The following is a 21,324-nucleotide window of genomic DNA, read 5'->3' as shown; positions in this document are numbered from 1 at the left end:
CTGTTGCAAAATTCCAAATGGAAATGTGCAAATTTGCAACAAAAACGAGAGTTTCAATTGGACAAATTCAGGTGTGTAGGCTATTTATTGCGGAAAATGTTTACAGTTTAAGAAGCAAACGAAAGCAAACAGAACGAAACTTTGAAGGACCTCTCTAAATTTGTCCAATATAATCTCTCGTTTGCGTTTTCCGTTTGGAGTAAACGGTTTTGCAAAATAATCGACGTAATGATTACACCTCTGGTAGCGGTGTTGTTCCATATGCTCTGTTTGCCCCCGTTTGGTTCTTCAACGGCAAACGGTTTCCGTTGCAGGACGTAATGAATACACCACAGACGAGCTACGTACGCTGTTATTTCACGATACGGTTCCACATTTAATAGCGAAAGGAAAAATAATAATAATAAATAGTTTTAGAGGTAGCTAAGCTATGGTCGTTTTAACTGGGTCACACGACTCAACGGTGTGATTTGTAGGCTAAGAAGCCTGCTCCTGTAAGTATGTGTTTTGGCTTATTACGACGTCGACGTAGTAGACCATCTTTTTGCATGTAAAATAGCTTGATGATTTACTTGAATGTAAGCTAGCAGTCGTGCGAAGCGTTTATCCGATCCAACCAATACGCCTTTCATGTCAATGGAATAAATATAGTGAATTTAGTGGCTCAGGTGATATGTCATTTGTGTTTGAAGGAATCCCTCTGTTAGCAGGAACCAGCAATTTCAGCTATGGGGAATACATCATCAAGGAGTTATTTCCCAGGAATCGAAATGCAACCTGCAAAAACAACTCTGTTCAAACAGGAGCAAACTGGGACAAGATACAGAATTCCAGCTCTCATTTACCTAAAAGAGAGTCAGACATTCCTCGCCTTTGCAGAAAAGCGCTCTTCCCTCAGTGACAGTGATGCAAAAAGTATTGTTATGAGGCGAGGAACTCAACAAAATGGATCCACTCAGGTAAATGTCCCCTCCAAATCTAAACACATCACAGTCATAATACACAGTTGAAGGTGTTCATCTTTAATTGAGTTGTTACATAATACTTACAGTTTCTACTTGTTAATTTTTGTTTCAATTCTTTTCCCTTGTTCCCCAGTGGTCAGAATCCCAGGAGCTGTTATCAGCATGTTTACCAGACCATCGCACCATGAACCCCTGCCCGGTTTATGAGAAGAATACCAAGACTCTATTCCTGTTTTTCATCTGCATTTTAGGGAACACTTCAGAGCACCATCAGATCTGGACAGGCAAGAATAAGGCCCACCTGTGTTACATCACAAGTAATGATGAGGGCCAGAGCTGGAGCCAGACAAAGGACTTGACAGAGAGTGTGATTGGCAAAACGGTCAGAAGGTGGGCTACATTTGCTGTGGGACCAGGCCATGGCATTCAAATGGAGAGTGGAAGATTGATCATACCTACCTATGCCTATTATATCCACTTCAAATGCTTCTCCTTCCCCTTCCCCTTCATGGTACAGCCTCATGCTCTCTCAATATACAGTGACGACTTCGGTCAGACATGGCAAATGGGCAGGATGCTTCAAAGAAAGTCCTGTGAATGTGAGATGGCAGAGATCATAGACCACGAGGGCAGGAGTCACCTGTACTGCAATGCCCGCCATGGAGGACACAGAGTGGAGGCTCTGAGTGAGAGCAGTGGGGTTTACTATGACAAACCTCGCTTGGCTCCGAGGTTAGTGGAGCCAGGTCATGGTGGTTGCCAAGGTAGTGTGATTGGCTTCCCTGCCCCTGAGCAAGGTGAAGAGGGCATGGGTGGTACCACATCATCACCACGGGCCTCAGACACGCAAACCTGGCTACTCTTCACCCACCCGACCAATAAGAGGACGAGGAAAGACTTGGGCGTGTATTTGAACCGTTCCCCACTGCACACGTCAGGTTGGGACCGGCCCTGGATCGTCCACAGTGGACCCAGTGGCTACTCAGACCTGGCCTACAGTGAGGACACTGAGCACTTTGCTTGCCTGATGGAATGTGGGGAGAAGAGTGAGATTGAACAGATTGCTTTTGTGTCTTTTCCACTCAGTGATGTCATGCAGACCATTGATGAGAAAGAAAAAACCTTCTAGGTTTTCGTTAGGGTTGTACTCCAATCAGATTCAGTGATCAGTAGATGCATTATCATCGCTATACTTTATTAGTATAGAAAAAGAAGCAATCTGAAAAGAATATGATCATTTATATCAAAGTTTTGTGTAGAAAAGGAAACTTACAGTCAAATTTAATTGAAATGCAATCATAGTTAAATGTGATATAATCTGTAGATGTGATCATTTTATGATGTCTGACTATGGACTGCAATGCATGCTGTCATGGGACGACAGTCTATTTAAACAGCATACGTTTGTTACTTAGTTCTGCAATGTAACTCCTTTCACCTCTACATTGATTCAAAGGATTCAGTTCCTCATGCTTGCCAAGCACACTGTGAAAAGAACAACCACCTACAGGCCATGACCAGGCCACAACTCTGCTCCCTGTTGAATGAACAGACATCCCTCAATCATGAAGTTGTTTGTTATCTACTGTGACTCATCTGTTCAAACTGCATGGGCCTCCCAATGCCACACTATCCAACCCTGTCTTTAAGCACATTGTATCCCTGTCTGGACAGTTCAAACATTCCCCATAGCATTATAAATGTTATGACTATGTAATTTGTGAATGTTATTTATATAATTTATGCTGTTGTTCAGACCCTCTGTAATTCACTGACAGTGAGCCACTCTGAAAAGTGTCTGCTAAAGGACAGATCAGCTTCATTTGCTGAGAACTCCAATGTGCCAAATTAGATTATTTTCCCATCTCTAAATAATGCTACAATAATAGTCCTGTCTCAACTTCCTGCACAATCCTGTCCCTGCCTGTATCCTTGGCTATGCAGGAAACATATTGTTAATAATTTCTGTGAATGGCATGCAGAACTATCTTTTGAAAATACATTTTAAAAATCTGATAAACTATGTTTAGCTTTTTGATTTACAAAGTGTTGTGAACAAACAATGTGATGCAACTGCCTTTCACCTTTATCTCCAGGCCAGGGTTTGACTTATTTACCAGGTACAAGAAGAAATCAGTTTAATTAGTAACATTTTATTATCAAATATGTAACAAAAGTGAACAATCTTGCTTTCTTATAAAATACAGTGCATTCGGAAAGTATTCAGACCCTTTGACTTTTTCCACATTTTGTTATGTTACAACCTTATTCTAAAATTGATTAAATGGCTTTTTTCCCCATCATTAATATACACACAATACCCTATAATTACAAAGCAAAAATAATTTATAATTTTTTGCAAATTTATAAATAAATAAAAAATACTTTACTATCATATTTACATAAGTATTCAGACCCTTTACTCAGTATTTTGTTGAAGCACCTTTGGCAGCGATTACAGCCTCAAGTCTTCTTGGGTATGACGCTAGAAGCTTAGCACACCTGTATTTGGGGAGTTTTCCCATTCTTCTCTGTAGATCCTCTTATGCGCTGTCAGCTTGGATGGGGAGTGTCGCTGCACAGCTATTTTCAGGTCTCTCCAGAGACATTCGATTGGGTTCAAGTCCAGGCTCTGGCTGGGCCACTCAAGGACATTCAGAGACTTGTCCCGAAGCCACTCCTGCTTTGTCTTGGCTGTGTGCTTAAGGTCATTGTCCTGTTGGAAGGTGAACCTTTGCCCCAGTCTGAGGTCCTGAGCGCTCTGGAGCAGGTTTTCATCAAGGATCTCTGTACTTTGCTCCGTTCATCTTTCCCTCGATTCTGACTAGTCTCCCAGACCCTGCCGCTGAAAAACATCCCCACAGCATGATGCTGCTGCCACCACCATGCTTCACTGTAGGGATGGTGCCAGGTTTCCTCCAGACGTGACGCCTGGCATTCAGGCCAGAGTTCAATCTTGGTTTCATCAGACCAGATAATCTTGTTTCTCATGGTCTGAGAGTCTTTAGGTGCCTTTTGGCAAACTCCAAGCGGGCTGTCATGTGCCTTTTACTGAGGAGTGGCGTCCGTCTGGCCACTCTACCATAAAGGCCTGATTGGTGGAGTGCTGCAGAGATGGTTGTCTTGGAAGGTTCTCCCATCTCCACAGAGGAACTCTGTCAGAGTGACCATCAGGTTCTTGGTCACCTCCCTGACCAAGGCCCTTCTCCCCTGATTGATCAGTTTGGACCGTCAGCCAGCTCTAGGAAGAGTCTTGGTGGTTCCAAACTTCTTCCCTTTAAGAATGATGGAGGCAACTGTGTTCTTGGGGGCCTTCAAAGCTGCAGAAATGTTTTGGTACCCTTCCACAGATCTGTGCCTCAAAACAATCCTGTCTGCGAGCTCTACGGACAATTCCCTTGACCTCATGGCTTGGTTTCTGCTCTGACATGCAGTCAACTGTGGGACCTTATATAGACAGGTGTGTGCCTTTCCAAATCATGTCCAATCAATTTAATATACCACAGGTGGACTCCAATCAAGTTGTAGAAACATCGCATGGGTGATTAATGGAAACAGGATGCACCTGAGCTCAATTTCGAGTCTCATAGAAAAGGGTCTGAATACTTATGTAAATAAGGTATTTCTGTTTTTATTTTTTATACATCTGCAAAAATGTATAAAACCTGTTTTCGCTTTGTCATTATGGGGTATTGTGTGTAGATTGATGAGGGGAAAAATATTTAATCCATTTTAGAATAAGGCTGTAACGTAACAACATGTGGAAAAAGTCAAGGGTTCTGAATATTTTTGAATGCATTGTATAATAGTATAAACTCAGAATACCTCTTCCATAATGCAACGTTGTGTACAGTATAAGAATAACTACTCATAGCGTGGAACAACTACTCATAGCATGTAATAACTACTCATAGCATGTAATAACTACTCATAGCATGTAATAACTACTCATAGCATGTAATAACTACTCATAGCATGGAATAACTACTCATAGTATGGAATAACTACTCATAGCATTGAAAAACTACTCATAACAGTGTAATTTTTACATCATCTTATCCTATCACAATAAAATGTGCTATACAGAGGATGTTTTTTCCTTACATATTTACATAATGAAAAACATATTTAGACTGCAGGCAAGGTCCAAAGCTGCGTAATGATTAACATTGAACTGTAAGTTTGTTTGAATGTCAACAGCTGGCAGTGGCTTTGTCGACCCAGTCCCATACATGCACAGACCCGTCTACAGCAGCAGAGAGGACAGTCTTAGGTCGACTTGGATGCCAAACATGAGTGGTGACCACAGCTGATGAAGTGTCAAACTGATCCTCAGACATCATGTGACCACGGTGGACAAAAAGAGGCTGGAATTCCACCAACTCCAGTCTCCAAGAGGCAGTGTTGTAGATTTGCACCATTCCATCAAAACCTAGAAGAGGAGATAAATTCAATTGATAATTGAGGACAAGTTGCTTTATTATGACAGCCGTTCTAAAAAAGCAAGAACAACTTTGTTCTGTCCATAAGACATTCATTAATGTCATTAATCCAACAAAAAATGAAAGAGTGACATTGTGCTTACCTGAAACAGCAAGGCAGTGGTCTAAAGCTGGCGCCCATGTCACCTTCATGAGGTCATTATCGGTAGTTTTCCTCTGGACATCAAGCTGGGGGCTCTTAGGTCCCTAAGATCAGACACAAACACTTGGCAGGAGGAGAGCCGTGCTACACTACAGGAGGATGTGTCTGATGAGAACAGGTCTGTCTTAACACCCATACACCATTGGGCTCCCTCTCCCTCCAGCTGGGGTTTGCTGAAGAGCTGAAGGCTTCCGTGTGTCCCCCACATACAGGTCACCATTGCAGGCACAAGCGAGAAATACTCACAAACTGCAGGGAGCTCAGTGCATCTGGACTGTCTGTTTCTGCGATAGAAGGAAACAAAATAACTGTTATAGATGTGTTTCTACACCCAATATCATATTGTAAAGGAAATTTTAAATTGACACAGTCCAAAAAGGCTACAGTGTATATAAAACAGGTTATTACCTACAGAGTAGAGTGGTTTCCCTGACATCAGCTCAGTCAGTTGAATATCGCTGATCTGAGAGCCATGAAGAATGCAGGGGTTTCCAGTTGAACCGGAGGCTACCTTGACACCTTTATCTGACGATGCACTCTTTAGTTGTATGTCTCCAGTAGTCTTTATGACATCTATCATTTGAAGACAAATCACGCAACAGAAATGTGCTTTCAATGTGGGCAAGACCAATGTGTACTGTGACCTAATCAGGTTGTAAATCATCCATGCCTAGTGGATGTAGCTACAGTATAAAGTGGAGAGTCGATTACACTGCAATACACTGAAAATATGACGAGGAGACAGTAGGTTTACTCACCACAATCAAGTCCCACACCAGGAGCTTGGAGCTGAAGCCATCATTGGTAACGACACCTCTTAACAAGAAACAAGAGTTTGAAAGTAGCCATTTACAGTTTTTTCATTTGCGTACAAGCATGTTTTGGAACAATGTTGACGATTTTAAAAGTCCACAAGTCCACAATACACAGAACTCTGTTGCAAAACAGTAAATGTGTTTTCAAAATGTAGTTCCTAAAATATAAATAGTCTTTAAAATAGTCATCAAAACTATATTATACTGTCATAATTGCAAATACATGAATTTAAAAAAATTACTGCCTGCAAAAAGACTAATGCAACCATACTTATCTCTTGGGTCCATGCAGACAAAACAAAAAGTGAATCTGTCTTTTAAAAAGCCCAGTACATATTTTGCAGTCACTAAATCATGACGATCAAAATTGGAAGTATAACTATCCAAAGGTGCAGAATTATGGGTAATTACTGTCCTTTCATGCATATTTCAGCAAACAATTCCATATACCTCAAATGAAATATTAATCCTGATAAAAAAAAGAAAAGAAAATAAGCACATTGTGTGCAGGACTTATTCATCACAATCCAATTCCATGTATTCAATACATACAGTGCATTCGACACCCCCCCCCCCCCCCCCCCTTTATCCACATTTTGTTACATTTGTTACATTACAGCCTTATTCTAAAATTGATTAATAAAAAAAAAATACTTATCAATCTATAAACAATACACCATAATGACAAAGCAAAAACAGGTTTAGAAATTTTGCAGATTTATAAAAACAAAACCGAAATCTTATTTACATAAATATTCAGACCCTTTGCTGAGACTCAAAATTGAGCTCAGGTGCATCCTTTTTCCATTGATCATCATTCTACAACTTGGAGTCCATCTGTACAACTTGGAGTCCATCAATTCAATTGATTGGACAGATTTGGAAAGGCACACACCTGTCTATATAAGATCCCACAGTTGACAGTAAATGTCAGAGCAAAAACCAAGCCATGAGGTCGAAGGAATTGTCCGTAGAGCTCCGAGACAGGATTGTGTCGAGGCACAAATCTGGGAAAGGGTACCAAAAAAACTCTGCAGTATTGAAGGTCCCCAAGAACACAATGGCCTCCATCATTCTTAAATGGAAGAAGTTTGGAACCACCAAGACTCTTCCTAGAGCTGGTCGCCCGGTCAAACTGAGCAATCGGGGGAGAAGGGCCTTGTTCAGGGAGGTGAGCAATAACCTGATGGTCACTCGACAGAGCTCCAGAGTTCCTCTGTGGAGATGGGAGAACCTTCCAGATGGACAACCATCTCTGCAGCATTCCACCAATCAGGCCTTTATGGTAGAGTGGCCAGACGGAAGCCACTCCTCAGTATAAGACACAACAGCCTGCTTGGAGTTTGTCAAAAGGCACCTAAAGGACTCTGACCATGAGAAACAAGATTCTCTGGTCTGATGAAACTAAGATTGAACTCTTTGGCCTGAATGCCAAGTGTCACATCTGGGGGAAACCAGGCACCGCTCATCACCTAGCCAATACCATCCCTACGGTGAAGCATGCTGGTGGGAGCATCATGCTTTGTGGTTGTTTTTCAGCAGCAGGGACTGGGAGACTAGTCAGGATCGAGGGAAAGATGAACAGAGCAAAGTACAGAGAGATCCTTGATGAAAACCTACTCCAGAGTGCTCAGAACCTCAGACTGGGGCAAAGGTTCACCTTCCAACAGAACAATGACCCTAAGCACACAGCCAAGACAACGCAGGAGTGGCTTCGGGACAAGTCTCTGAATGTCCTTGAGTGGCCCAGCCAGAGCCCGGACTAGAACCCGATCAAACATCTCTGGAGAGACCTTAAAATAGCTGTGCAGCAACGCTCCACATCCAACATGACAGAGCTTGGGAGGATCAGCTGAGAAGAATGGGAGAAACTCCCCAAATACAGGTATGCCAAGCCTGTAGCATCATACCCAAGAAGACTCGAGGCTGTAATCATTGCCAGTGGTGTTTCAACAAAGTACTGAGTAAAGGGTCTGAATACTTATGTAAATGTGATCTGTTTTTATTTTTAATACATTTAAAAAAAATACAAAAACCTGTTTTTGCTTTGTCATTATTGTCTATTGTGTGTAGACTGATGAGGGGATTTAAAAAAAAAATACATTTTAGAATAAGGCTGTAACTTAACAAAATGTGGAAAAAGTGAAGGGGTCTGAATAATTTCCGACTGCACTGTAGGATGGTTTGCTCATAGTTTTGTAGACTTTTCATTGGCTCACAGAAACACAATCCACAATAGAAATAAGGAAAGGTGAATCCCATAGAGAAACACAACTGATATGAATGTAAAGCCTCAATCCACACCAAAGCGAAGCCCTATAGCCTAAGGGATGGTCAATGTTCGAGATGATAACTTAGAAGTACCCCTATTTACTTTGAAGACACCAACTACATTCTCTGCATGTCCACAATACTGTAAAAAATCATAGAAAAAAATAGACAGCACCTATTGCCTAGGTCTTTCCCTATATTGTACATGGTATGAACCTGATGGGATGGTTAGAAATGTAGTGCAGTAGTATTTACTGATTGCTGGAAACAGTGCACACAATTGCAGACATTTCTCTTCTGATTAAAACAATGTGTTAATATTACGTAAACAAAACACTTAAGTGTGTTTTGTATTTACTAATGACATTTTGTATTTAAAGTTTTGCAAAAAGTGGTTTAAGATATGCAAGTGAGGTACAAAAGAAAGAAAAAGAACAGAAGGTGTGTATATTTGAGCATTTGGCCATTGCTGTTCTGCTATAGATGCGTTTCAATACAGATCCCAAAATTGCTTGTACACGATTGAGAAAAACTGTAAGAAGATGAATATTAATGACAGCAAAAGGAAGTTACATAAGCAATGGCTACTATGATCCATCTACCTTGTTCCTGGAATGTGTTTAAGGCAATGAATGGCACCATCTGAGAAACCTCCATGGAACACTTCGAAATCTCGCTCTGCACACATTGAATAGACAGACACCTTGGCAGCCAATTCATCACTGATATCGTGAAGCATTTATCATTTCAATCCATTACCTGATTGTCATCAGCAAAGAGCTTCATAGGCAAAAGCAGCTCTAAAAGTTCATGTTTAGATAAACTGTAACCTGCGACACAGATTGCTGTGGGGTAAAGACAAAAGGGCAATGAAACACAATCAATGATGTTGGTTATAATCCAAATGTACATATAATCCAAATGCCTTATAACATGGGCCAATTATGAATAGGCCTACTTTTTTCTGCGGTCCATTCAATTACTCTTGTAGGATGTTCAAGTTGATACTCATGAATATTATTGTATCTTAAAGGGAGGTGTAGGGATTACTTTTATCTATAATCTAGTCCTATCTGCAACGTCCTAAAACGTTACGCCTGTGAATGTACCCTTGGTGTTTTCCTACAGAGACGTGCGATGTGAAGCATGATTTATGCAACTAAAAGATATCATCGAAGTCTCAACTCACTTTCACAAAATACCTCATACTTACATTTCCAAAGACTCGATAAACCAGTCATCAAATTCCTTCTCATCCAAGCATGTTTCAACCATCTCGTCCAGACGTCATCCACCGCTGAACAACTTCTATAGTGCATTGCCGGTATTTGGTTAATAGTAGATAAACAGCCGTGTTGCCACCTACCGGATTGGAGTGTTGGCTACAGTCTAGCAGAGTCAGAGCCACACTCCGTAATGAGCATACAATCACAGAGTGGTCCAGGGCCACCAACCAAAACAGACAATGAAGCAACTACATCCCATGAGATTTTCACAATGGAAATAGTACTTGATTTCTATAATATACCTGTAGTGTTGAAGGAATTCCATTTTAAGAGAGAATAATTACTTTAAAAATATATACACTGCTCAAAAAAATAAAGGGAACACTTAAACAACACAATGTAACTCCAAGTCAATCACACTTCTGTGAAATCAAACTGTCCACTTAGGAAGCAACACTGATTGACAAAAAATTGCACATTCTGTTGTGCAAATGGAATAGACAAAAGGTGGAAATTATAGGCAATTAGCAAGACACCCCCAATAAATGAGTGGTTCTGCAGGTGGTGACCACAGACCACTTCTCAGTTCCTATGCTTCCTGGCTGATGTTTTGGTCACTTTTGAATGCTGGCGGTGCTCTCACTCTAGTGGTAGCATGAGACGGAGTCTACAACCCACACAAGTGGCTCAGGTAGTGCAGCTCATCCAGGATGGCACATCAATGCGAGCTGTGGCAAGAAGGTTTGCTGTGTCTGTCAGCGTAGTGTCCAGAGCATGGAGGCGCTACCAGGAGACAGGCCAGTACATCAGGAGACGTGGAGGAGGCCGTAGGAGGGCAACAACCCAGCAGCAGGACCGCTACCTCCGCCTTTGTGCAAGGAGGAACACTGCCAGAGCCCTGCAAAATGACCTCCAGCAGGCCACAAATTTTTCACAATATGTTGCAGAAACTGGAAAAAATACATCAAGCAAGTAATTTTATAGTCCACAAGTATTATCAGATTAACTCAAGTTGAAAATGCTGGTAAACACTCAAATACATTTAGTTTACATTTTTTTCACAAAAGTAGTGCACTGGGCCTTTACTAATCCTGTATTAGAGGACCAATATTGACTCTTCAGCGCGTGCAAAAAATTCGCAGCAACCCACTCTCAAACTACTTCCCGCGACTATGGTGAATTATCTCAATAACTATTTGATTAAGATACAAATAACTCATCCAACTGTGTCTTTTCCAGGGTGTTTAATGCTGTTCTTTCAGTACAGCTCTCTGCCCAGATCTAAATATGGCTGTTGTTTTTACGATACTGCCAATGCTGTCAAACTGCAATGAAACTGCACGAAACACACCACTCTGATGACGCAGGAGCTATTGTTAACTGCACAACAATAGTAATCGCGTAGACTCACTGTCATATTGAAATGGTATACTACGCCCTCTAGTGTTGCGGGATCAGACAGACTACTGGCCCTCCAGTGAGAGACAAATACCGTATAATATACAGTGTGTGGCCTAAGCATACCAATTTGTAGTCGTATAATGACATCCGTTCAGGTCCTCAACTAGTCTACTTCTTTCCATATCTTTATTTGATCTAAATGGCAGTGATTTGTCTTCTGTTTGATAGTCACTAGCCCTGAGATGAACTCAGAGCTGTTGGTCCTGTACACCAAGCATTTTATGTGATTCAAAATTAACAAATATTACAGGATACAAAACTATGACCAGGAAAGGGTAGTCTAAACTGAAGACATCAGGATTGTAATAGTAACTTATGGATGAGCAGAATATGTGCCACAGGTTTTATTTCCTCGTTCATCTCTCTATTCAGTCAGTCGCCTTCTCCCCCACTGTTCAGTGTATCACCTGTACACAGGAAGTCGAATGGATAGGCGGCTTGGTTTCTGTCTACAATAGGCCTAATATCGACATTTTTTTAGTTAGCTAAATAAACACAAATTAGTGTCGGAATTAATTAACTTTTCGGTTGTTCTGATATCCTTCAGAATACTTTCTATATGGGAAAAATTACAACCTATTCGTAATGACGTGTGGATTTACCTGCGAGACACCTGTCGCTGTTGCCATCCTATTGAAGACAATGGACCGAGGCTGTCGATAATAATTCTCAAGGCTTGTAGAAGTTGACCGAAACTAGACAAATAATAAAAAAATTCAAGCACAGTGAAATTAAATTTGGGTCAATTTCCACACGTGACGTTCTTCAGTCATGGATTCGTTGGATTCTGGAACGAAGTTTACCCCGAAAACGCAGGTATTGTAATGCTACTAATACATTTGTTATAACGCTATCGATCATCTATTTAGTCTAATCTAAGCAAATCTTTATAGCACGTTTCATCAAATGTAGGCTATGTGTAATTGTAATATAATAGTGTGAATACACCCCTGATTTCCACTCTAGAAATACACTGACTGTACAAAACATTCCTACATACATACACTCAGTGTATTTCTAGAGTGGAAACCAGGGGTTGATTCATTGCACCGATTCTGTTAAAAAAAAAAGCAACAGAAAATCAACAAAACCATTTTACTCCAAACTCTGTTGAGTTCTGTTTAGTTCTTAAACAGATGTTGTAGTTCAGTCTTATCTCTTAAAAAAAACAAGAGACTGGGATAATTTGGATCGAACACTGTGGACTTCACTCCACTATTCGTGGGGCATGCTCTACAAGGTGTCGAAAGCTTCCACAGGGATGCTGGCCCACAAAGCCACTTAAATCTTTTGTCTTGCCCATTTACCCTCTAAATGGCACATACACAATCCATGTCTCTTGAGTGCGCCTGGCATTTACTACCATACCCTGTTCGCCTGGCATTTACTACCATACCCTGTTCAAAGCCACTTAAATCTTTTGTCTTGCCCATTCACCCTCTAAATGGCACATACACAATCCATGTCTCAATTGTCTCAAGGCTTAAAAATATATTTTTTACCTGTCTCCTCCCCTTCATCTACACTGATTGAAGTGGATTTAACAAGTGCCATCAATAAGGAATAATAACTTTCACCTGGATTCATCTGGTCAGACTATGTCATGGAAAGAGCAGGTGTTCTTAATGTTTTGTATGCACGGTGTATTATGTAAGCAGCATTCCTCTCAGTGCTGCTCCCTTTGAATTGGAATGCCTGGTAGATCATATGGCCTAGGCTGCATGTGAGTCAATTTGTCAAAAAGGGTATGGCTCTTTAGACACGAAAGAGTAGTCTATAACTGATACGTTCAAGTAGGGTGTGGTTGTTGGAAAATGTAGTTACTGTTGAATCTGACAGGACTTGACTCGCACTGGTTAGTTCAATTGCAGTAACAATGAATATAACTGTGTTATGCAGGCACCATAAGTAGTATAACACCTAAGGACAGATCATTTGACAAGTTAGTATATTCATGTTGTCATGGATTGATTGAATGTGCTGTCGATATAAACCCAATTACTATCTAGGGAGACATTTCTCTTTTGCTGCCATTGACATGAGCACTGAAATGTTTATGTTGAAATTAAATGCAAGTAAAATAACATTATTTTCTCACTTGTAGGATGATGACTGGGAAAATTCTGTCATATTCTTGCCAGCCCCAGACACCAAGAAGCTGGAGAAAAATAGAGGGAGTAAAACACTTTTTGTTGGGATTGGCCTCGTGGGGTTGGCAGCAGTCATTGCGCTGACGACAGGCCTGCTGGTTTGGCATTTTCACTGTGAGTATATTGTCCACCTTGACTGAACCCCTATAGAGCCATTACCCATTAGTATACTTATTCTGGTCCTATTAGTATACTTATTTTGGCCTCATTAGTATACTTACTCTAGCCTCATTAGTATACTTACTCTAGCCTCATTAGTATACTTATTCTGGTCCCATTAGTATACTTATTCTGGTCCAGTAGTATACTTATTCTGGTCCAGTAGTATACTTATTCTGGTCCCAGTAGTATACTTATTCTGGTTCCAGTAGTATACTTATTCTGGTCCCAGTAGTATACTTATTTTGGCCTCATTGGTATACTTATTCTGTTCCATTAGTATACTTATTCTGGTTCCAGTAGTATACTTATTCTGGTCCTCACTCCTGTCCCTCTCTTATTTTGCAGTGCGGAGAGGAGAGGTGCGATTGACAAAGATGTACATTGGCTCTATGAGTATCACCAACCAAAGATTTATAGATTCCTACGACAACCCCAACAGCAATGAGTTCAAACAACTGGCCATGCAGGTGTCACAGCAGGTAAGACAGGGTGATGGTGATCTGGATCTTTAAGAGTGCTTTACACTAAAACCACGCATTGCTAAATGGCTGTTGTATAAAGTATTTGTGTGTCTACTGTTTTCTGTTGTTTCTACTTGATCAACTTCTCTATTATTTGTAGCAAGTCCTGGTAGCTACAATAACACGTTTCATCTTGCTGCTTTTCAGCTGAAGGGGATCTACTCTAAATACAAAGATCTGGATAAATATTTAGTGGGATCCACAGTGCAAGCCTTCAGGTATTTGTTCCCCATTTAACCACTTCCCTAAGGTCACTTTGAAATTCAGAGATAGTTTTGGTTGCTTACTTGAAGATGATAACATTATAAAGACATTACAACAAAGGGTAGCAGACAGTACATTTGTTTCAATTCAACCCACAATTGTTATGTTTTCTTGCTGCTTAACATATTCAAAATTACAATGCTCTATGTCTTTCCACTGTAGTGAAGGCAACAGAGGGAGTGAGGACAATGTAGTGGCCTACTACCTGTCTGAGTTTGATGTACCGATCGGTCGGGGGTCTGCAGTGGATGCAGCTATTGGCTCCATGGATCCGATGGAGGGAAGTCCGAAGGGGAGGATGGGGACGGGTCGCCGGCCATCCAGCTCCCTGCTCATCAACAATGTGATGTCTGGAGGTACAGTAAAGGGTGAACATCACTCTGCCTTGGGATGTGAAAAGTTACCTATACTCTTGTATGCATCCCTGTTTATTAAGACCTATGTTAATAGGAGCTTTTGTAGTCATCTCCTTCACATTCTCTATCACACAGTTAAAAAATTAGCTGTTAAAGGTCAGAGTAGATGTTTTTATTTGCTCCATGCTAATGTCTCATATGTGCCTCCATTTCACAGCTCTGGATGCACGTATGACACAGGCCTTATTGAATGGTGAGAAACAACATTCGCTGTTATGGTTTCAACTATTATCTTTCTGGATGTCACAGGCCGTCCTTGTACAGCTCACTGAGCTTGTCTACTGTATCTGTCTGTCCGTTTCCCAGCCCCCCAAACCTATTCCTATCACATCAGTGAGAATCACACGGCCACATTACAGTCACCTGGCTTTCCTGATTCTCCATACCCTCCAAACACATATGTGTCGTGGAGACTACATGCTGACCGAGGCTACAGGATTAAACTGGAGTTTGACACCTTCAACTTGGAGGCTGACTGTCAGAATGACTTCATCAAGGTGTATGACTCCCTGGTGCCATTGGAGCAGCAGGTCATGGCAGAGTGAGTAGTGAGGAGTTGTACAGTACTTTTAGGATCAAGAGAAAGTGGAGACAAGAAACACAGTCTACATTTTCCCATTGATATTTCCTTCAGATGCTAGCCTCATGACTCATGAGTTCCATCCAAGTGCAACTGTCTGCCTCAGTTAAATCATGTGTTGATCTCTGTTCAGGAAATGTGGATATTACACTCGCAATGAGCCTCTGTCGTTCATTTCCTCTGGAAACGTCATGCTGCTGATTCTGGTAACCAACAAGCAGAAGAACTTCCCTGGCTTCAGAGCCACCTACTCTCAGGTTCCCCTCAATAGCCAAGGTGCAGCTACTATTATGATGATCATGGGGTGTACCATGTTGTGTCCCCAATGGTCACGAGACTCATTATCTGTTACTCTTTCTGTGTAGATTGTGGTGGTCAATTATCAGGACTTAATGGCACCTTCACATCTCCAAACTTTCCCTCCCATTACCCACCTCTGACCAACTGTGTCTGGGACATTGAGGTAAACAAATGTTCCATTTGTGTTGTGGAGCCTGCTGCTGACCTTTTAGAGTGAGAATGTATTTATTTCTGAAGTTCCACCTACCATTCTATTCTCTTTCAGGTCCCAAAAGGGAAGTCTGTCAAGGTGCAGTTCAACAAGCTGTTGATGTCTGAGCCAGGACAGAACAATAATAATTGTCCTAAGGACTACGTAGAGATCAACAGTGAAAAGTGAGTCATGGGATCTTTTTGGTGTCAGTATATCCGTTAGGAATTTGGAAGAATTGAATATTAATATCAGCAATGACTCTGCAATGTCCCTAATTGATGAACATTGCTGATCTTTGCCTCTTTAACCTTTTGTGTTGCAGGCTATGTGGCGATAAGCCATACAGCACTGTGGTCACCAGCACAGTCAACAAGATAGTAGTGATATTTAACTCTGACATGTCCTATGTGGATTCAGGTTTCACTGCTGAGTTTGAAGCCTTTGTGCCAACTACTCGTAAGCCAGAAACATTGTTATCAGTACACAGTTGTTTCTTAAACTAACATCTACAGTGTATACTTTAAAACCTGTTATCAGTACAGATCTGCAGTGAGTACAGACCTATAACTACGTTATAACATGTCTATTCTTCTCAAGTGTTTCCATCTGAGTGTGTTTAAGTTTTATAACGTCACCTTTGTAAACAGATGCTTGATTTGCCTCTACAAGAGAGATTAGGTTACCTCCAAATGAGTATGATGTAATCTGAGTTGATGTCTTGTCTCTGTACAGAGTGTGAGCCAGATCAAATCAAATGTAGAAATGGTCTTTGTAAAGTCAAGTTCTGGCAGTGTGATGGAGTCAATGACTGTGGGGACAGCACAGACGAGGAAAACTGTGGTAAGTCAACAATATAGATCAGTAGAGAGGTCACACAAGATTATATCATCATTGTTACCACTGTGTATTACTGTGTCCTCTCTGTAGGGAGTTGTAAATCAGGTGAGTTTACCTGTCGAACTGGAAGCTGTATCTCAGAGAGACTGAAATGTGATGGCCGTGCTGACTGTGCTGACGGCTCTGATGAATCAAATTGCGCAAAATGTACGTATCCAAAGATAAATAGCTGTAGTAGAATACAACTGGCTACCATATAAACATGACCTTTGACCTTTGTGTGACTGACTCCTAATCTCCTTGTATCCAGCTCTAGCCCTGCAATGCTCAGAGAATACTTACAAGTGTAAGAACAACATGTGCATCAGCAAGCTGAACCCAGAGTGCGATGAAGAAGAGGACTGTGATGATGGCTCCGACGAGGCAGACTGTCGTAAGTTTAGATATCTCACACAGCTTCCTCTACATTATCAGACCAACTTTTACCACCATTACCCTGACTTCTGAATGTCATTTGGATTATATTTTATTTGACTATTTAAAACAACAGGCAAACAATACATGTACCGAAATCGCAGAGGGTTATGTAGACAAAAAGTCAGACTTGTTTCCATTGTGGTCCTCCTTTATTTACTGATTGTTTTTTGCGTGTGTCTGTGTGCAGAGTGTGGTATACGGCCTTACAGACACTCCCGTATTGTGGGTGGGCAGGCCTCCATTGAGGGGGAGTGGCCCTGGCAGGTTAGCCTTCACATCCGAGGGTCTAGCCATGTGTGTGGAGCCTCAGTTATCAACGACCGCTGGCTCGTCACTGCTGCCCACTGTGTCCAGGATGACATCAAAGTCAAGTACGTGCTCACCTTATTGTTCCTACTCTTTCTACGTTTAATTCACACCATTGTACGTTTCCCCAATTTATTTACTGCTCTAAGGACTGTTCCCTGTAACCTCTCCTGTTTACATTTCAGCTTTCAAAATCTTTGTGTTCTTGAGGATTGAGGACCGTGAACTAAGAGTGTGTTATCCAACAGGTATTCTCAACCTCAACAATGGGAAGCATACCTTGGACTTCATGTTCAGAGTCAGACTAACAAGTGGACGCTGAAGAAGAACCTGAAACAGATCATCCAGCACCCTGGCTACCAAGCTGACACCTATGACAATGACATAGCTCTTATGGAACTAGACAGTCCTGTCACACTCAACCAGAACATCTGGCCAATCTGCCTGCCCACGGCCAGGCATTACTTCCCTGCTGGCAAGCCAGTGTGGATCACTGGCTGGGGGACCACCAGAGAGGGGGGTGAGTTGAATCCGGTGTATAGCTGCAGTAGTTTCTCCCACCTTGTTCTGTAGTAATACACTTGACATTTCCTCATGTTTTAACCTCTGACTACTGTTGATGCTGACTGAGTGTCATTCACTATCCCAGGTTTCGAGGCAGCAATGTTGCAGAAGGCAGAGGTCCGTATCATCAATGCCACAGTATGTAACACCCTGATGGAAGGGCAGACCACTTCCAACATGTTATGTGCTGGTGTACTGGACGGAGGAGTAGATGCCTGTCAGGTAACCCAGCCAGAAGCTAGATGATCTTTCTTGTTGCATATTTACTTTCCCCCTCTTTACGTCATCATCATCATCATCATCATGCTGTCTTTGCCCTGCTCCTTCTGACAGGGAGACTCTGGAGGTCCGTTGTCCTCCATGGAGGACAGTGGACGTTTCTTCTTGGCCGGAGTGGTGAGCTGGGGTGACGGCTGTGCCCGCAGGAACAAGCCTGGCGTCTACACCCAAGTCACCAAATACAGGGACTGGATAAAGCAGAAGACTGGGGTGTAGCTGAGAAGACCAGGGTCTAGCTGAGTGGGAAACCTGGTTGTCAAGCCTGAGCAATACTTAGCCCTCAGAAGATTGGTCATTGTCCAAGTTTTTTAAATCATCAGACCTTTGATTGATATGCATTAAGGTTATTATAGTAAACTAATGCAGAAACTAAAACAAAAATGAATCTTGAAAAAACGATTTAGTAAACTGAAATAAAATAAATAACAAACCTGTTTCAAAAAACTAAAACTATACTGAAACTATTATCTTTCACTCCAAAACGAACTAAAATAAAATAAAAACCATAATGAGTTATGTTCAGTTTTAGTTTTTTTTCTAAACTTCTGATTGGGTTTTCAATGGGGTTCAAAGGCAGATGAAGGCTGCAACTGATACCTGACAAATGTATGCACTCAATACCGTAAGTCGCTCTGGATAAGAGCATCTGCTAAATTACTCAAATGTAAATGTAAAAAAGTTGTTAAGCTTTAGGGGTTTTTTAAGCTACTGAATCTGGTGGGTAAATGCTTCCAGGAGATGGTGATGTTTCAAATAGGCCTAGTTTGTGCATCACTATCCCTAGCTATCACTAGCTAACAGGGAAAAAATTGTCTAGGTAGCTAACTTGATTCCTCTTACATGTACTACTAAGTTTTTTGAAAGCATTGGATTGGTGTAAATATGGGGTTTCCTTCTACATGATTATTTTTCACCAGTCTCCGCTCTATTACCTTTAAATCCAAGTCACAATGAGATTGACTTTATAATGTAAACCTAGCCTATGAGCTGGCCCATCACCTTGTGTATAACTGCCCTTTGTCATGTTAAACTTTTATTGGAAACTATTTCACGCTGGGAATATTTTTACATGACACACTTCAGTGGTAAGAAGTGACATCCCAAAAACAACACACATGCTATACAACCCAAATGGCTCGTAGCAATACTAAAACTGAAACTAAATAATATAAAAACTAAATATACATATTTTTTTATAAAACTCAAACTAAATAAAAACTAGCAAATCAGGTCCGAAAACTAACTTAAACTAAACTGAATTTCAAATTTAAAAAAATTAAACAAATAGAAATAAAAAACGAATTTAAAAACAAGACTATAATAACCTTGGTATGCACACTACAGTTATTGACTACTGGGATTCTACAAGACTCAACAAGGAGTTTTCCTTATTTTACACTTATACGTGATGTTTGGTTCTATCCAAAAGTATTACTTTATACAGAAAATACAATTTGTACATACTTATACATACACTTACTTAAAAATAGACTGGGCATTACATTAGCTGTGTTATTATGTTGCTTAAATAAATATTTAGCAAGCATTGGTTGCAGGTTAAAGATGGATTTTTGCACCCAAGTGCACTAAATTGCCTGCTTTTGTGACCTTGTAGGCATTTTTCCCCCCTGGGTTTCTTTGTTTAGAATTTGCTTTGTTCATGTGTCAGAATTCTTATCCTTACATTGCCTAGGCAATCGTTTGTTTTTCCAAAAGTTATATGTTATATGAAGCTTAAAATCTCATATGTCTTTGTATTTTTATATTATGTTTTGTTAATGTAGGTGTCTTCTTTTTAGGATATGTTTTCATTGCCTGTTTATATTTATTTTTGAATTGATCTTCAGACTGCTGTACCTCAGTAAACCTGACAGCTTGTGTACCCCATTTTTTTTTTACTGTCTAATATGCTCTGAGATGTAGGGCCCTTTTCGGTCAAAACAGGTGACTGGGTTTCTGAGATACCATAGACTAATAATGACTGTCCTGGAAACTCAGTTAATGGTTTGATTGAACAGGAAAATGGTAAAGGAAGATATTTCACATATTCAGAGAGCTATACTTTACACAAACATTTTAGATATACTTTCGTGATTTTATACTAAACTCAGTTCATTGATTTTTATATTTTCTTCCCTAGGCAGATTTAAATTTGTAATCAATATGTAAATGTCATAGAGTATAGAGAGCGTTTGGTGTGTAATATATTTCTGGTTTATAGTATGTCAATATGGTTGGTTGCTTGGTCCTTGTCTAGGTTTATACATTAGTTGAAAGTACATCTCATTGCTCCTAGTACACATTTTAACAAGTGATGTTAACATTACTATGGCAGCATTTACACAGGCAGCCCAATTCTGATCTTTATTCCAGTAGCTGGTGTTTAGAAAAGATCTGATTGCTCAAAAAAGGAAACAAATATCAAAATTGGGCTGCCTTTTTTAAGCAGCCTATATACTCTGTTCTATGTATCCATTCCATTCTGGTGCTTACAGTATATCATTAATTAGTTGTGGTATGTAAATTAGATATTTTTTCTTGTGTACAGTTTAGGACATTTTTATTGATAATTTTAAAACGTGTATGTTGTGTGAGTGTCAAGCTGGGCTTGTAATACACAAAGGCCTAGTAACAACACCAAAAAGACTTGTACTCGTGTATTTGTTGAATTTCAGGGTCATGACAACCTGTGCTTTTACTTGAGTTTGTGATTATTGTAATGTACTCTCCAGTAATTTCACCATTCTCTGAAAAATTTAGATTGTGGGAGTGCCAATGTGCCTTATTTCAGTGTAATTCTATGTAAAGCCTCATTTCATATTAAATTACAATACCCTGTATGATTGGGGAAATGAGTCTGAAGGGAAATGTCTTTTGTTGTGTATTATCTAAA

At 40.5% G+C, this 21,324-nt stretch overlaps 2 protein-coding genes and 1 pseudogene across 5 annotated transcripts; 2 read left to right on the top strand and 1 right to left on the bottom strand.

Annotated features, from left to right (window-relative positions):
* Nucleotides 1-150: 150 nt before the first annotated feature.
* LOC129863436 (sialidase-3-like) lies at nucleotides 151-5,055 on the top strand. 4 transcript variants are annotated; one of them, XM_055935421.1, is made up of 3 exons: nucleotides 151-494; nucleotides 708-959; nucleotides 1,099-5,055. In XM_055935421.1, the coding sequence occupies exons 2-3, from the start codon at nucleotides 729-731 to the stop codon at nucleotides 2,092-2,094; spliced, it is 1,227 nt and encodes a 408-aa protein (XP_055791396.1). In that variant the 5' UTR covers nucleotides 151-494; nucleotides 708-728; the 3' UTR covers nucleotides 2,095-5,055. The 4 variants fall into 4 exon arrangements, with proteins under 4 accessions (XP_055791396.1, XP_055791397.1, XP_055791395.1 ...); XM_055935422.1 differs by having other exon boundaries at nucleotides 693-959; XM_055935420.1 differs by having other exon boundaries at nucleotides 152-494; nucleotides 711-959.
* Nucleotides 4,581-9,970, bottom strand: LOC129863156 (WD repeat-containing protein 73-like; annotated as a pseudogene).
* Nucleotides 9,971-11,776: 1,806 nt separating this feature from the next.
* Nucleotides 11,777-21,287, top strand: st14b (ST14 transmembrane serine protease matriptase b). Its single transcript, XM_055935415.1, has 18 exons — nucleotides 11,777-12,198; nucleotides 13,487-13,646; nucleotides 14,040-14,173; nucleotides 14,363-14,433; nucleotides 14,642-14,835; nucleotides 15,053-15,088; nucleotides 15,202-15,436; nucleotides 15,609-15,751; nucleotides 15,841-15,938; nucleotides 16,041-16,150; nucleotides 16,291-16,424; nucleotides 16,701-16,808; nucleotides 16,896-17,012; nucleotides 17,116-17,238; nucleotides 17,470-17,653; nucleotides 17,837-18,108; nucleotides 18,238-18,374; nucleotides 18,486-21,287. Exons 1-18 carry the CDS (start codon nucleotides 12,154-12,156, stop codon nucleotides 18,645-18,647), a joined length of 2,463 nt encoding a protein of 820 aa, XP_055791390.1. The 5' UTR covers nucleotides 11,777-12,153; the 3' UTR covers nucleotides 18,648-21,287.
* Nucleotides 21,288-21,324: the final 37 nt, after the last annotated feature.

Source organism: Salvelinus fontinalis, chromosome 10, assembly GCF_029448725.1.
Source record: "Salvelinus fontinalis isolate EN_2023a chromosome 10, ASM2944872v1, whole genome shotgun sequence".
In the NCBI taxonomy this organism is placed as follows: domain Eukaryota; kingdom Metazoa; phylum Chordata; class Actinopteri; order Salmoniformes; family Salmonidae; genus Salvelinus; species Salvelinus fontinalis.
This window is presented reverse-complemented; position numbering and strand designations above follow the sequence as displayed.